General features: G+C 43.5%; 1 protein-coding gene across 6 annotated transcripts in view; it reads right to left on the reverse strand.

The window, feature by feature from the left end:
* The window catches only part of zfhx3b (zinc finger homeobox 3b), a 292407-nt gene that overhangs the window by 77583 nt on the left and 200409 nt on the right, over positions 1-14415 (reverse strand). For 3 of the 6 annotated variants that reach the window (XM_088370361.1, XM_088370366.1, XM_088370363.1), the window contains 3 exons: positions 4706-7264; positions 3551-4130; positions 1464-1960 (listed from right to left, as the gene is read on the reverse strand). In XM_088370361.1, coding sequence (XP_088226487.1) covers positions 1464-1960; positions 3551-4130; positions 4706-7228 — 3600 coding nt within the window. In that variant the 5' untranslated portion in view covers positions 7229-7264. Of the gene's footprint in view, positions 1-1463; positions 1961-3550; positions 4131-4705; positions 7265-13856; positions 13940-14415 lie in introns of all 6 variants that reach the window. The other 3 variants (XM_088370362.1, XM_088370364.1, XM_088370365.1) reach the window with 2 other exon arrangements.

Here is a 14415-nt window from a genome sequence, read left to right on the forward strand (position 1 = left end):
CCGGGACAACAAAAGCAATCCATCCCTCCCAAAAGGTGTGAGGAGGACAGAGAGGTTGCCAGAATCTAATCTGGTTGAATGCAAGACTCTCATTAGAATGTGGGCCAGGGTAAGTCTGGCACATGTTGTCTATGCAAGCTGAAGACACTCCTTACTCATTGCTCTATGCATTCTTGAGGTGCATGTGAGCCCGGGGATTTTCCTGTTATTTTTACAGGCCAAACTAGCCTCCGCCTCCTCGTCCCCTGGACCTCTTTGATGACTTTAGCTGGAGCCTGTCTCTCACCTTTCCCTTTAACCAAACCATGAACATTGATTTCTCTCTCATGTTGTTTCGGTGTAAAGGCCTCAGAGACAGGAGCAGTGCTTACTATGCCAGTGGTTGCAATAAAGTATTCATAAAGCAGAATTATTTTATGGACGGTCCTTTCGAGGGGCTTTGCAGACCATTTGAAATTGAGCTCTTAATGTGATTGGACAGCACATTTGCTCACATGCCTTTTAATTTGTGCTTGTTAAAATATACTATAAAATAAACCTATATAAAAAAGCAGACAAATTAAAACTTTTCTGTAAAAGAACCACTTCAGGCAAGGGAGTGAACATTAAATCAAGTCAACATATGAGAAGACACATACATACATACATACATACATATATATATATATATATATATATATATATATATATATATATATATATATATATATATATATATATATATATATATATATATATATATATACACATACATATACATACATACATATATACATACATATATACCTATATACATATATAAAAACAGTACATATATATATATGTATATATATATACTGTTTGTCTAAGAATAAATTGCAGCGTATGTAATGACTTACAGAAAGGATGTGTTATGTGTCTGTGATTTGTTGTGTGTGCTTATTCTACACGTGTGGATGTGCCAGTTTGGGTTAAGTGTGGAGTGGTCAAACCGCAGACTCACAGGATAGGTACCTAAGTGGAATCAGGGCTGTTAGATTTATGGCCATTTGTTCGGAGAGTGTTCATCCATTGGCTATTATGGAATGATTAGAGGAGAAGGTGAAGCTCCAAGTCCAGCAAAAATCAATACGGCTGTCGAGAACGATTCAGCCTCTCCTGCTCTGGGGAGTATTAGCACCAAACCTCTGTCTACTCGCACTTCTTCATTCGTCTCCAAGTGATCCACCCCACATCTAAGAGCAGCTTTGTCTGCTGTGTTCCTCACATGGAAGCAATGTGGCCTTCATTCTATTGAGCGACCAGCAAGGGTATGACCAAAAATGCCATGACTGCGTAGCTTTTGGACTACAGTGATCCCTCGCTATTTCGCGGTCCGTCTCAGCATCGCAGGTTTTTAAGAATTTCACATATTGCGGATATTTCGGTGCATCGTGGCTTTTTGCTTAGTGTGAATAAAATGAAACAGTTAGAGGACCACTGACCTTGTAAAGTTTGAGGCTAGCCTCATGTCGGGAATTGACTGTGTGCATCCTCAACTTCTCCAAGCTGTTGGTGTAGTAGTCGCAAGCGTTGCACTTCAGGTGTACCGGGTTGCCAATGGCCACGCATTTCAGTCGCCATTCGTTGCCTTTGCCTCCCTCCTTAATGTGGGCCACAAGCTGGTACTTTTGAACGTGCTTGTCCGTCTTGCAGTGGAGCTGGAAATTGGCCTTGAGTTGAGTGGTGTAGTGGCACAACTTGCACTGATGAGAGTCGCCCACCACGGCACGCCACTCCTCCTCGGGCAGGCTGCGCTCAGCCCCCATGTGGATGCCGAGGACATCCAGGTTGTCGGTGGTGAAGCGGTTGCACACAGCGCACTGGAAGAGCTTGAGCGAAGGGTCACTGGTTTGTGATAGACTTTCTCCCAAGGTCATTAGCTCCTCTGACACCAACTGGCCACTGCCCAGGCGCATATCCATCGGGATGTCCCCACCTACTTGGATGTGTAGAAACAGACAGACAAGGAGAAAATATGAGAAGTGGAAAATGAAGACAGTTTGAAAATTCATCATGAAACTCAACATATTTCAAGTTTAAGAAATTTTAATTTGGCTCAAAGACCAAGTTGTGTCTCAATAACAAGCGCTCATTTGTTGCCGATGTAAGCGTTCCTATTTTCGGTTGTACAGTGGAATAATATTGTAAATGGGTCTGTTCCCATGCATCCTTTCCTAGGTGCAACTTTTGAGCTCACCTCATTATTTACACTGCGCATTATTGGACTGTAAAATGAACATTGACATGACTGCACGCTGGTGTTGTTAAAAAATAAACACATACAATTCTAAAATTCAAGCAGTCTTTAGTAAAGAACATAAGTAATTAAGCAATTTATTCATTCATCCACAGGAAAAAAATTCAGGGAAATAGACCAAAGTCAAAAAGGTATCCCATCGAGCCTCCCCCCCCAAACCAGGCTCACACCCCGACTCCCCTCTTTGTTGTTTGTTTAAAGCTATGTTTCCCAAATCAATGCTCTGGTAAACAGATGTGTAATTGTTTTCCCAAAACTAATGTCAGCCCTTCCTCTTTTCAGCTCTCTCACGCACCATCACCTTGTTCGACATCATTTAAGTGCTGGGAATAATCATTCTCGGGCAGGGAGTGGATGAAGTTACACCTCTCACCAAACCCTAACTATACGTCTCATACCATACAGTCGTATGATTCTTTTTATGCGTTATGTGTTGGGGGGGTGCAGGGATGACATTACTGACATTTACGAACCTTGTGTGTGTCATCCTTGCCTCCCTAGTAACATGCTTATTAGAACACACCTCACAGGAAAATGAACCAGATGGTGGAGAGGGAAAAACATTAGTCACAGCAATCAATTCCTGTTTGTGTCTTTGAATTGGCAACAGTTGCAGACAAGTCTGCACAAACTGTGGGGTTGTAACGGGAACGGCAAACATGCTGCTGTGGTGGTTAATTGCCCGTGCTGAGCCCTCTAACCTTCCTTCTTTGGCCATGATAAAATATGTACATAACTACACTAGCTGGTGAATAATTAAAAAAATCGGGGGGGGGGGGGGAAATAGAAACTTAAATTGTCAGCTTCAGCAGCATTTTGGGAATAATGATATAAAAAGGCTGAAATGTGCTGTCTTTTGGGGGGAAAGTAATGGAAAAGAAATTTTGCCCCAACTCGTTAACCTTGTGCTCACAGGAAAATTGGTTATCGCAAAGTAAATAAAATAATAAATAGAAATAAAATAATAAACCGGAATACACAAGAACAGACCCAACATATTTGGGGGATTGAATTAGAAGCTCGAGATGCTTAAATAAAAAGAGCTGAAAAGCAATTGTACAAACATTTCTGCAAAATCCTTTTCAGGTATCAAAATGCAAACACAGCTTGAGCTATATTTAAGCGTAAATTTAGATTTTGATTAGGTGGTGAACTTTCAAGTGGAACAGAAAATGCCATTTGCTCCATATAGAGGTAAACCTAGATACTAATTACATAAGGACTGTGGTGATTTAGCAGTGCAAGAGACATTTAATTAGAGAACAAACTCACCCAGTGCAGGGGTCAAGGCAGCCATGCTGGGATCTAAAGGAAAGCCACCCATTAGGAACTGGGCCTCAGGTCCTGTTGGGTCTATCTTGAGGCCTGGCGGTAGGCTCATGTTCTGTGTCAGGTAATACTGGTAGAGCTCAGCCTCGGAGGGCGAGGGCATAGCTCCCAGCGCCAGTCGGCCGTGTTGCATTTGAGTCACGTTCTGCTGGAGGAGCATCATGTTGTGCATGTGCTTCTCGCTGGTCATGTGGATGCGGAGGTTCCGCGCCACGTTGGTTTCGTAGTCGCATACCTCACAGCGCCAAGTCGGTTTGCTCTTTGGCTTGGTCGGTGAGGGGGCACCGCACGGTCCACTTACATGGGCGGAGGACTGCGTGGGGTGGTGGTGGGCCGGGTGGTGGCTCCCGGCCTGGGTCACAGAGGGCACGGCCACCACGCCTCCCGGGCCATGTCCAAACACCTGTTCCTGCGCCGATCCGATTGAGCCTCCGTTCTGCAGTGTCTGCATGTTGTTTAGGTGTTTATCTGACTGCATGTGGATGCTTAGGTTCCCCTTAGTGGTTGTTGAGTAGTTACATACCTGGAGAACATAGGCAAACCAATCACATATGAATCAATACAAGCAAATACAATCGTGCCTTGAGATGTGAATTTTGTTTATTCCAAGACCATGACTTTAACTCAAAACATTTGTGTCTCAAATCATATTTATCTATAGAAATGAATGGAAATGCCCTCGATGCATTCCAGCCTCCCCTCAAAACAACAAAACCTGGTGTAATGTGTATAATAATGAGGACAAATATTAATTCATAAGACTATACTTTATGAAAACATACAGTAATTATGTATACATATGAATAAAGAGAGCATAAGGTTGTTACACTGCATTATTTGAACAGCAGTCCCTAAAGCACCTTGAAGCCTCTTTTTTGATGAAACAATTATTCACCCTTTGTCAAGCTGCTGTCTAATGTGAAGTAAGCTGAGCTTGCTGCCATCATAGAGCACAGGAAAATAAAAATGAGTTGGTCACTTGAATTTCCACTGCACAAAGATCTCTGAACTGCACCGCCTGAGGACAACCAAATAGCTAATACGCCCCCAGCCCCGGACTTTTTACCATCTCCTTAAAAAGTTGAATATGTTACATACCTCACATCTGAAAGGTTTGTATCCACATGTATAGCTTTCTCCACGCGCCAGACGAGGATGACTTTGACCGCTGCTGCAGAACACACAAGAGCCTCCAGAATCTGGGTGCTTTTCTTTCATATGAGCCTCCAAAGTCTGTTGATATTTGTAATGCCAGTTGCATTTGGGACACTTGAGTGTCTTGCATGAGTTACGCGAATGCATCATGGTCATGTGACCACCCAAAGAGCGCGAGGAACCTAGAACGGTGTCACATTTAGGGCATTCCACCCCAGTTCCTCCACTGCCACCGGGCCCATGGTTCTGTGAACAGTCATTCACCCCTGTTATGTCACAGGAACCGCTGGGTTGGGGGTGAATGTGGCCATGCAATGATGAATGCAGGTGATGATGATGGTGGTGCATGTGGTGTTGCTGCAGAAGGGATCCATTTTCCTCCTCTTCCTCAGCCGGGCAATCATTTGGTTCTGGAGCTGTGGCACTATCTCGATTGGCACTTTCATCAGCAGCAGCGTTGGAGGATAGAGGTGAGGAAGAAGTGCCAGCAGTGTCCTCCTCACTCTTTCTGACATTGGCTGCTGCCATTGCCATGGGAACGGTAGTTCCCTGGCAGTTAAAGCTCAGAGGGAGCTCTGAGGTTCTCCCCCCACCTTCTGTAGCTGAAACCTCCTCCTTGACAGAGGAAGAAGTGGAAGCAGGGGATTTACTGTTTCGCGTGTAACTGACCGCAGGGGTGCAGGCAGAAGGCTGGAGAGTGCTACTAGGCATTAATAAAGGAGATTTGGAAATGCTTTGGTTTGAGATAGCTGGTTCCCCTGCATCACCTCCACCACTGCTACTATTAACACCACCGGTCACCACAGTGCCTTCTGCCTCCACCTCATCTTCTTCCCCTAATAACGGTTCCCCTTCCTCTTCTTCTGAACCCCCCACCTGGCTAGCGAGGTCTGTCGTACTGCCAAGGCCCTCGCTGGCCCCATCATTTCCCTTGTAAGCCAACTCGTTCCCGGTAGGCTCCTCTGTTCTCCCCCCATGTAAAGACGGGGCACTGGAGTCTTTGGCAGAGCCTGGGGTTGAGGGAAGAGTGGGTGCTTTGGGAGTGCCCAGCCTTCCAAGAGACAAGACAGAGCTTAGCGGGGTTTGCTGCGTCTGCTGCTGCTGCTGGAGGCTAGAGTCAGAGTCTTTGTTCAGGAGGGTCTCGCTGCCTCCACTGCTGCTTCCAGCCTCCAAATGGACACCACTAAACGTGCCATAAAAGCTCTGGCCAGAGTTCATCGGAAGCAGGGGAGGTGGCACAGGAGTGCCCTTAGTTTTTGGTTCCAGGAAGCTGATGAGGGGCTCTTTGTCTTTTCCAATCCCCTGGATGATAGCAGATGCATGGTTGTCCCCTAATAGACGGCGTTCATCCTCACACAGCGTCATGCGGTGGTCATGGACAGCATGGGTGGCAAAGGAACGCGCGTAACCAAAGGACAGCTTGCAGAGAAAACACATGAGAATAGGCTTACCCTTGCCATACAGGGCCAAACCATCAAATTTGGAAAAATCCACATTGTTAGGAACATCTTTGGATACACAGGACTTCTTGGCAGACCCATCGCTGTTAAGGTAATCCTTGTTACTTTTGTGCCGCACATCAAAGACACGAAAACTGTGCAGGACAGGACTGAGGCCTGTCATGGATGAGGTATTGGAGAAACCTTGATCTGAATTGCCAAACCACTTCCCAAAGGATGAGGCTATGTGAAACGTGTTGATGATCTGAGGGTAGACCGAGGATGATGTCCCGGCCGGTTCCCCGGATTTTCCCCCACTAGCGAGAGAGTTTGTGGGAAGCAGGCTGGGAACCATGCTCCCACCGCTTTGGATGAGCTGACTGAGGCTCTCAACAATGTAGGCGGAGCCATCGGGTTGGTAGACGATCTCTCCAGCCAAGTTCTCCACATCACTACTCTCCTCTTCCTCTTCCTCCTCTCCTTCTTCACTTCCACTCTCAGGCCCACCTCGCCCTTGTGCGGGCTGATGACGCAGAAGAGTGGGCATGCCCCCTGCGCCTTGAGCCATCACTACCCCGGGAAAGGGTTGAAGACTTGGGAAACAGCTGTCGATTTCCATTTCGTCCAAATCCTCCGATTCTTCCTCTTCTCCACAGCTCAATCCGTCCCGCTCCTCTCCCTCTCGGCCCTCTCTCTTGGAATGCAGCTGACCAGTGGCAGGGTTATCCCGGTGAGCCTGGCTGGATGTTTGTTTTGGCTGGGACTGCAGAGACTGCAGTTCCCTCACCTCGTCATGAAGAGCACAAGGGTTTTCGGATTGAGAAGGATAAGGAGCAGAAAAGGACAGCGGGTCCAGGGAAGCGGCCTGGTTGGCGCAAGGAAGCTGCAAGCTAGGGTGATCGTTCCAGGGCTGTGGAGGTTGCTGCTGCTGCTGCTGCTGCTGCTGCTGCTGCCGCTGCTGCTGCTGCTGGGAGGAGCTGAGCCCATCGTCTGTCCCAGAAAACACGGGAGACTCACAGCTGTCCATGCTGATGCCTACATGAGGCGTTCATCGCATCCAGGCCTGAAGACACATAAAAAAAGACACATTTCCGTTAGATGCAAAGGAGCAAGAGTCAGTGAAACCCATATAAACCATGTAATGTACTATTTACTCTCTAGAAGTATTCTAGAAAATGTCAGTGCTCATTACACAAAGTTATCCACTGAAACAATAGAATGATTCATCTTCCTGCCATACCAGGAAGGTAGCATCTTTTATCTTCATCTTCTGAACAACATTCTTAATCTTATATGCTGCAAAATCCTACATCTATTTTTAATTAACTTGCACTCAAAAAAAGGAGAAACAGCAAAGTGTAATGGATCAAATAGATGTCAGATATCAGCACTTTGAACATTTACATAACCTGCAGAAAAAGTGAAAACTGCGGCTAAAATTAAAATTCGTAACCGTATCACCATTTACACTTCAAAATGGAAATTTTGAGACGCGTATTAACTACAGCAATCAAAGAATTTTCTATCCGCCAAAAATTTAGACTTGACTGCGGCTGTGTTATGATCTTGCCTCTCACAGTTCAACCTCCTGACTCAACAATACAACCATCCCCCATCCTTGAACAAATAAATGGTAGCTGAGCTTTTGGGATCTGGCTATGCCCTGAGCACCACAGAGGCCCAACACTGCCTTCAATGTAGAGCACAGAATAGATAAAATGATAACTCTCCATACTGCTGAGCTAATACTTTTTATTAAAGGATGCAGCTAGCATTGATTAAAGGGGGCAATCGGGCTAAAACCAATAACTCTGTGCTGCCCTTTAACCCCCCTGTGCTGCATATTACATGAGCAAAGTTTCCCAGCACCAGGCCTGCCGTCATCCCCCGGCTGATTAGCACATTCATTGCTTGCACTTGATTTATTTACTTATTTACTTATGGATGCAAATTTTAGCAGTGGAGTCTACCCCCACATCCAAGCAGTGAGGGAGAGGAGAGATTGATAATGTCTGTCTCACTTTTCATGAATGTCTGATGAGCCTCTCACCCACACAACATACCTGAAACCTCTCAGACATTCATACAAAAAATATCCACGTACAGCAATAACACTGAATATTGTGAGGGCAAAGGCATAAGATGGAATTCATGGAAAGAATAACAAAGAAATGCAGTAAGTGCACAGAACACTTTCAATAATGATGAAGCGAGTGAAGCCAAAAACTGATATTATTTGTATGGTTCGGTTCATTATTATTTTGTTTACACTCGACACGAGTTCACAACCATGGCCCCTGAATTGAATAAAAACACACTGTCAGGCTTTTCAGCCCATCTTGCTTAATGTGGCAAAATATGATTTTGGGATATCGGCCTTATTGAATGTGGGAACTACTTGTGGGCATTTATTATCCACTGGATTAATAAGCAGCTATGGGCTTCACACGCAGTCAAACTAATGGGAAAAGGGAATTGAGAGGAACGCTGCAAAAATTCTACATGTCTAGTAGACAGGAACGCTTCTTGAAATTATGCATTCATGAATTAAATGATCAGAATAATTTGTTAACTACTTTGTAATGCATGTATTGCCACCTACAGGACTGAACGAAATATCATCCACAAGATGCGCCGCTGTTTCCCGATCAATTTCTGCAATAACGATAATCGCATAATAGTGCTTTAAACAAATGACTGCTCAAATCAACACCAGATTGTCAGTGCGTCACTTGTCTCAAGTGTGTCAATGGGAACGTAGCTATTGACCTCCAAGGGTTCCCTGATGAGTTGGAATTAAGTGGTAATCGTTGTTGTATTTACAGTATACAGAATAGCCGTCATTCCCGCTCCAGTATAAACTATTTGACGCAATAAGAAGTGTACAGGGTGGCACTTTTTCAGTGCTACACCACTATGGTTGCATCCGCTGCTTACAGAAAACAGAATTGGCCTTTAAAATCAAGATGGTGTAATTCAATAAAGCGCAGTGGTTACTGATGAGCTATGGGATTGTCTGGAGACAGTAAGTCGCAGATGGGCTCGATGATATAATGCTTGTCTCTGAGACTGTGCCTGGCTCAGTGACACCTGTTTAAGGGAGGGAAAAGCTTTAATCTCTAGGAGGCACCAAACAAGTCCAAGACACAGACAAAGCGACTCGGTCCGACAAGACAAGAAGTGGAGGAGGCCGGTGTCTGCGTGTGCTAAGTGTGTTCAACTAAAAAGTGACTTTTTATCCTGGCTTTATACAATGGTTTACACTGTGATATTTACACAAGAAATTTCCTTTGAATGTAAGCTGGAGATGATGTCAACATTGCTTCTGTACTCATGCTGAACCGTACAGAACCCAAACAAACTTCAACTCACAATGAGAGATAGTGGGAAGGAAGAAAAAGCTGAATTCCTCAGCCGATATCAGGGTCTGTTTCACTGCGGAATCTTGTTTCCACCTGCCTTCAAAGCTTTATGTAAACCCCCCCTTCTCCCCCTAAAAAGTCATACTTCACTTCTTTCCAATATGCTAACAAACGAGATAGAGGGAAGCTTGAGAATAGGTCATTTGACAAGAATGGAAAACGACGTTTAGGTATGAGTCTTTTCACCAGTGGGTGTTTTCTGGACAAATGAGGATGAAATGCCTAAGGACAGAGATGATAATGCTGCCAGATGACGCTTCAGAAGGAGTAGCCATTTGTTCAGAATAGCCTGTTTCTCCAAGGGGGTCCTTGCATGGGTTGCTTTTGACCTGTTCCCAGATGTGTGCTCCCAAGTGCTAAGTTACGGCTTTGCATCAGAGTATCGAGAGCAACAGAAGTGAGCGTCAACCAGGAATGCACCGGTGCTGATACATCTACATCTGCACATTTTGAGCGAGACCGAGACGCCCAGGAAACCCACCGCTTTGTCGGGAGCCCCTTTGCACTCAGGCACCGTTGCAGGGGAATTTCTCATGCGGTACACGTTTGTGGCTGCGCTCAACTGAAGAGAGAAAGGAGGAACGAATCAGTTCCTCAGAAGTGATTGCATTCAGTACATTCACTCAAAAGATTTGTTCGTTTGAATGAGTCGTTTGCCAACAGCAATATGAGTGAAACTGTCTATCACAAAGAAAATGAAATATTCTTTGCGCAGTTACACACTAGAATCTGGGGACATCTTTATATTTTCAGTGTGCAAGCACACCTGCGCACCACTTCCAAAAAGTGCTCCGCTGTTTGAACCTGAAATTGTTGAAATTATTGTGTCACAGGCTACATGACAGTAAAATGTGTAGCAAGTCGAAGTGAAAATCATGCAGTGGGATGTTCACGTTACAGTAATGACCAGATTTTCAAAAAAAAAATTATACTTGAGTGAAAATTGTGCCTTGTAAGGGAAACATTTGTTTTGTGTTTCTGAAAAATATTCGATTAAAAGACAACAATCATTACTATTGCAGGACATAATTGCATCATCAAGTATCTGTACTTGGAATTGGTTACTGCTCCAATCAAATACTCAGTCTGGAAAAAACAAATGGCAACGGTGCACTCGCAACAATGGCAAAAGAGCATTTTTGTCCCTGTTTAATGCTGTGTCTGTGTCTGGTTTCTGAGCCTTCAGTGAGCTTGGCCAGCCACCGCAGGGTAAAGGGCGCTTATTGGAAAATCAATGGCGTGAACGCTAAGCAAGTTACAGGAAGATGTGGGAAGGAAGGGTTCTTATTGATAAAGCAGGGGAAGGCCTTTGATGTTGCACTAGGGACATGCTCATTGATGGGGGGTACCGTTGTACTCCTAAGGCAAATCGGAGCTGGGCTTTATCTGTTAAGTTAGTTCCAATGAATGGCTGATAAAAACATCAGTGTGTTGTACGATTTAACATAACTCAAAAGGTCACACTTCACGTAGCTTACTCCTTTGTGGAATTGTGCCTCTTTCTGTTTGGGACATTTTACCCTTTCAATCACGATACTGTATATCAATTACACCAAGGGCTTTCTATATTTCTTATGCTAAAAAAAAAAAAAATGATTACACACTTATGTTAGCACATATTTTGCACATTATGCAACAATGCACATTTCCTTATTATACACAGCGGGCACTTTAAGGTACTCCTCCACATTTAATAAGATCCAGTACAGATTGCATAGGTGTTTGTTTTAGTGGGCTCCATCTCATGTAACTAATTTTCAGCAGTTCACAAATAAAAATGATCGGTCTAAAGCCCGATTTTGTCATTAGTATCTAAGTAATAATTTCTTGGCGGTACTTTGATTATTTGTACCCAAAGTACTTCTCAAATGTGTACTTAACGCTGTGGTCAGTGATTGAACTGTAAATGAAGTAACAACAGGCAGTGTTTATAAACCTATACAAGTTACGCAGTCTCACTGCTCCGGTTGGTTTCATCGTATAGATTTACCCCTGCGAACGTGTCAATTAACCGCACGCAAATACAGTACAGCATTGTTGTTTATTGCAGCTGTAATTATTTGCTCAACCATTTTGCTCATGCAGGCATAAAGGTACTTCAGTGTTGTTCAGACTGCAGGAGGCAAAAAGTCACCTCAGGTCGATGGCACTCAGCCGGTAAACAGGGCTTCCCGTAAAATCAATGATCTTCAGTAGGAGATATCAGTGTGGGGGAACAGAAATAGCCGTGGTGGTGTTGAGTCTGAGGGAAGAACAGCGCTGGGTGTTTACAAGAGAGTGCAGGGAGGGGGTCGTGGGAGGGGGAGCTCACTGGCACCTCAGAGTATTTTGAAGAGATAGCTGAAGTGAGATCGAGGGAGCTTCCGTCAAGCTCTGGATGTACAGAAGACAGCTCAGGTTGCCATGGCGACTTCAAATCCCATATTTAATCCCTCTGATGTACATCGTTTTTTTTTGTGTGTGATTCATCCACTACAGAAAGTGTGATTAAAACAGACTCATATGAAATTCTATGTAATATTTCCCATATAATTTTTTTTTCCGGACGCTTAAAACTTTTAACAGAAAATATTTGTTTTATTTTATAGAGGAATAAATACTTTTTTTATATAGAACAGTAATAGCAAACAAAATACTACACGGAGTGAGGAGGTCCCATTTTTGTAGTTTGCTTTCTCAAATTGTATCGTAGGTTGTTACCGCCTTTATCAAATGGCTGGCACCAGGAAGTGTATGTATTTTTTTTAAATGTACGACAACCGTATTTAACAGATATTAATAGATAAAGGCAGCAACTCTTATGGTCTGGTCGGCAACACTCGGGTAAGTTGGAGTAACATCTGTGCAAGAATTCCTCTCAAAATTCAGGAATTTTGGGTGTTCAATTTAGAAGGCCAGAATTAATAGGCTGTTTTCTCCAAATGTTGCCTGACTGAAAGTTTAAATTGTCATTTGTTCAATCTTTTTTACAGAATTTAAAATATAATTTTTACAGTACGCAAGACGATGCTCACTAACGTAAAACTCAGGCCGGTTGAGTCACGAGGTAAATTGATTTCAATGAAACGACCTAATTAATGAATTAAATTATTAATATTTGGCCTTGGCAGAGGGCTGGGCTCTACTGCCAGCCGTCGTAGTTAATAGGGAATCATCTGTTGCATTCCTCATCACACTAAGTGTACCTAACATAAGATTCATCCCAATAAATTTTTATTTTTTTTTAAGTAATACAATGTTAGTTTTAAATGGCTGCATGATTAAGACCTGATCAGAACGCAAAACAACTTCCGGCGAACTCAAAGATTCATTTCTACTCGCGGCTGTTTCTCCGGTTTCTTTTGGTGCGATCAAAGCGCCGTGCTGGTGTAATTAGAAGTAGTTAATTAACTGTGGGTTAATTACTGGGTTCTACAGCGTGCGAGTTGGAGACTTGGCGGGTGGCAAAGCAAAGGGAAGCAGCATACACACAGCAAGAAGCCCTACAATTAGCAACCAGCACAAAGGGGGGTTGCTTCACTCATATAATTTCATTCAATGAGGAGATAGTGAGAACAGCCGATGTGCAATATATTGGTTTTGCCAGCATTCACAGAGAATTCTTCAAATTGTTGCATGTTTTAACAATGAACGTGAAGGTCAGTCATCAACTGTATGCATCGTTTTGATGAGAAATTAGAAACAACGATACCATTGTGTACATATTTGAGAGAGAAAAGTGTTGTGACTTGAAAAAACAAACAAACAAAACTTATTAGATTAGTAACATACAGACATCACAAGTTGAGCCCAACAGATATGGATTGAAGGATTTGCTCCAGTCTAACGTGGAGCTTCTCATCAATTAGCATGCACTGCTGACTTTCCCATGGTTTGGAATGCACAAACTCTGGGAAGACACTCGCGACTTTGTACACCGCTCTGCCACGTTGGCACTATTCCAGCCAAGCAACAAACATCTTGGGAGAATTGCTACAAAGTACAATATTCATCGAGACGGTGAGCAAAGTGAGCGAGAGGAAATGGACACATGCAAGAGGACTTGACAATGAGAGAAGAAAAGAGAGAGAAATCAGAGATGAAGAGGGAACATAGCTGATCATAGTGTGTGAGCCCCTGGTCTTTCATTTCTACTAATTATAAAATCTGCCCCTATTTATATCTGCTGGAAGCAAACATTCTCTCATGAGAGGAAATATGCTAAAAGCTTTAAAAGCTTCTGTTTGCACTCACTCAGTTTCATTTTCACCACAGAAACGGCATGATGGTGGCAGTGAGGGTGAACCCAAGGTCAACGAAGCACACATCAGCATGCACTGAAAAACATCACCAAGGCGTGAGTAAAAATATGAAGTATGAAATTGCAAATGCATGAATGTGTCGAGTGCGACAGAAAAAGAGGCGTGGGTCCACACGCTCAAACATGCACACACCTTCAAGTGTCATGGTAGTTAAGGAAACCACAAACACAGTTGTTAAAATGATCAATACCCTTGAAATATTAAACCATAAGAAGCCGCATTATTGATTAGGAGACCAATAATAAAATGGTTTACTTATGACTATTGGTGGAGTTTAGGTAAATGTGCAAGATATCATCTCCCGGCAAGCAAAATGACAAACACACACATTATGTTAAAAAAATGAACACCGACAACAACATATTCATCCATTCTCTGAACAGCTCATCCTCGCAAGGGTTGTGGAAAAAATCAACAATCACATAATTTTCACATGTATTGTAGCCTACGGATCTCAAAGGTCTAAATGAAAATGGTTCAATATTTTTCAT

The sequence above is a fragment of the Syngnathus floridae genome, chromosome 3, assembly GCF_059516105.1.
Source record: "Syngnathus floridae isolate MCC-2025c chromosome 3, RoL_Sflo_1.0, whole genome shotgun sequence".
Lineage (NCBI taxonomy): Eukaryota > Metazoa > Chordata > Actinopteri > Syngnathiformes > Syngnathidae > Syngnathus > Syngnathus floridae.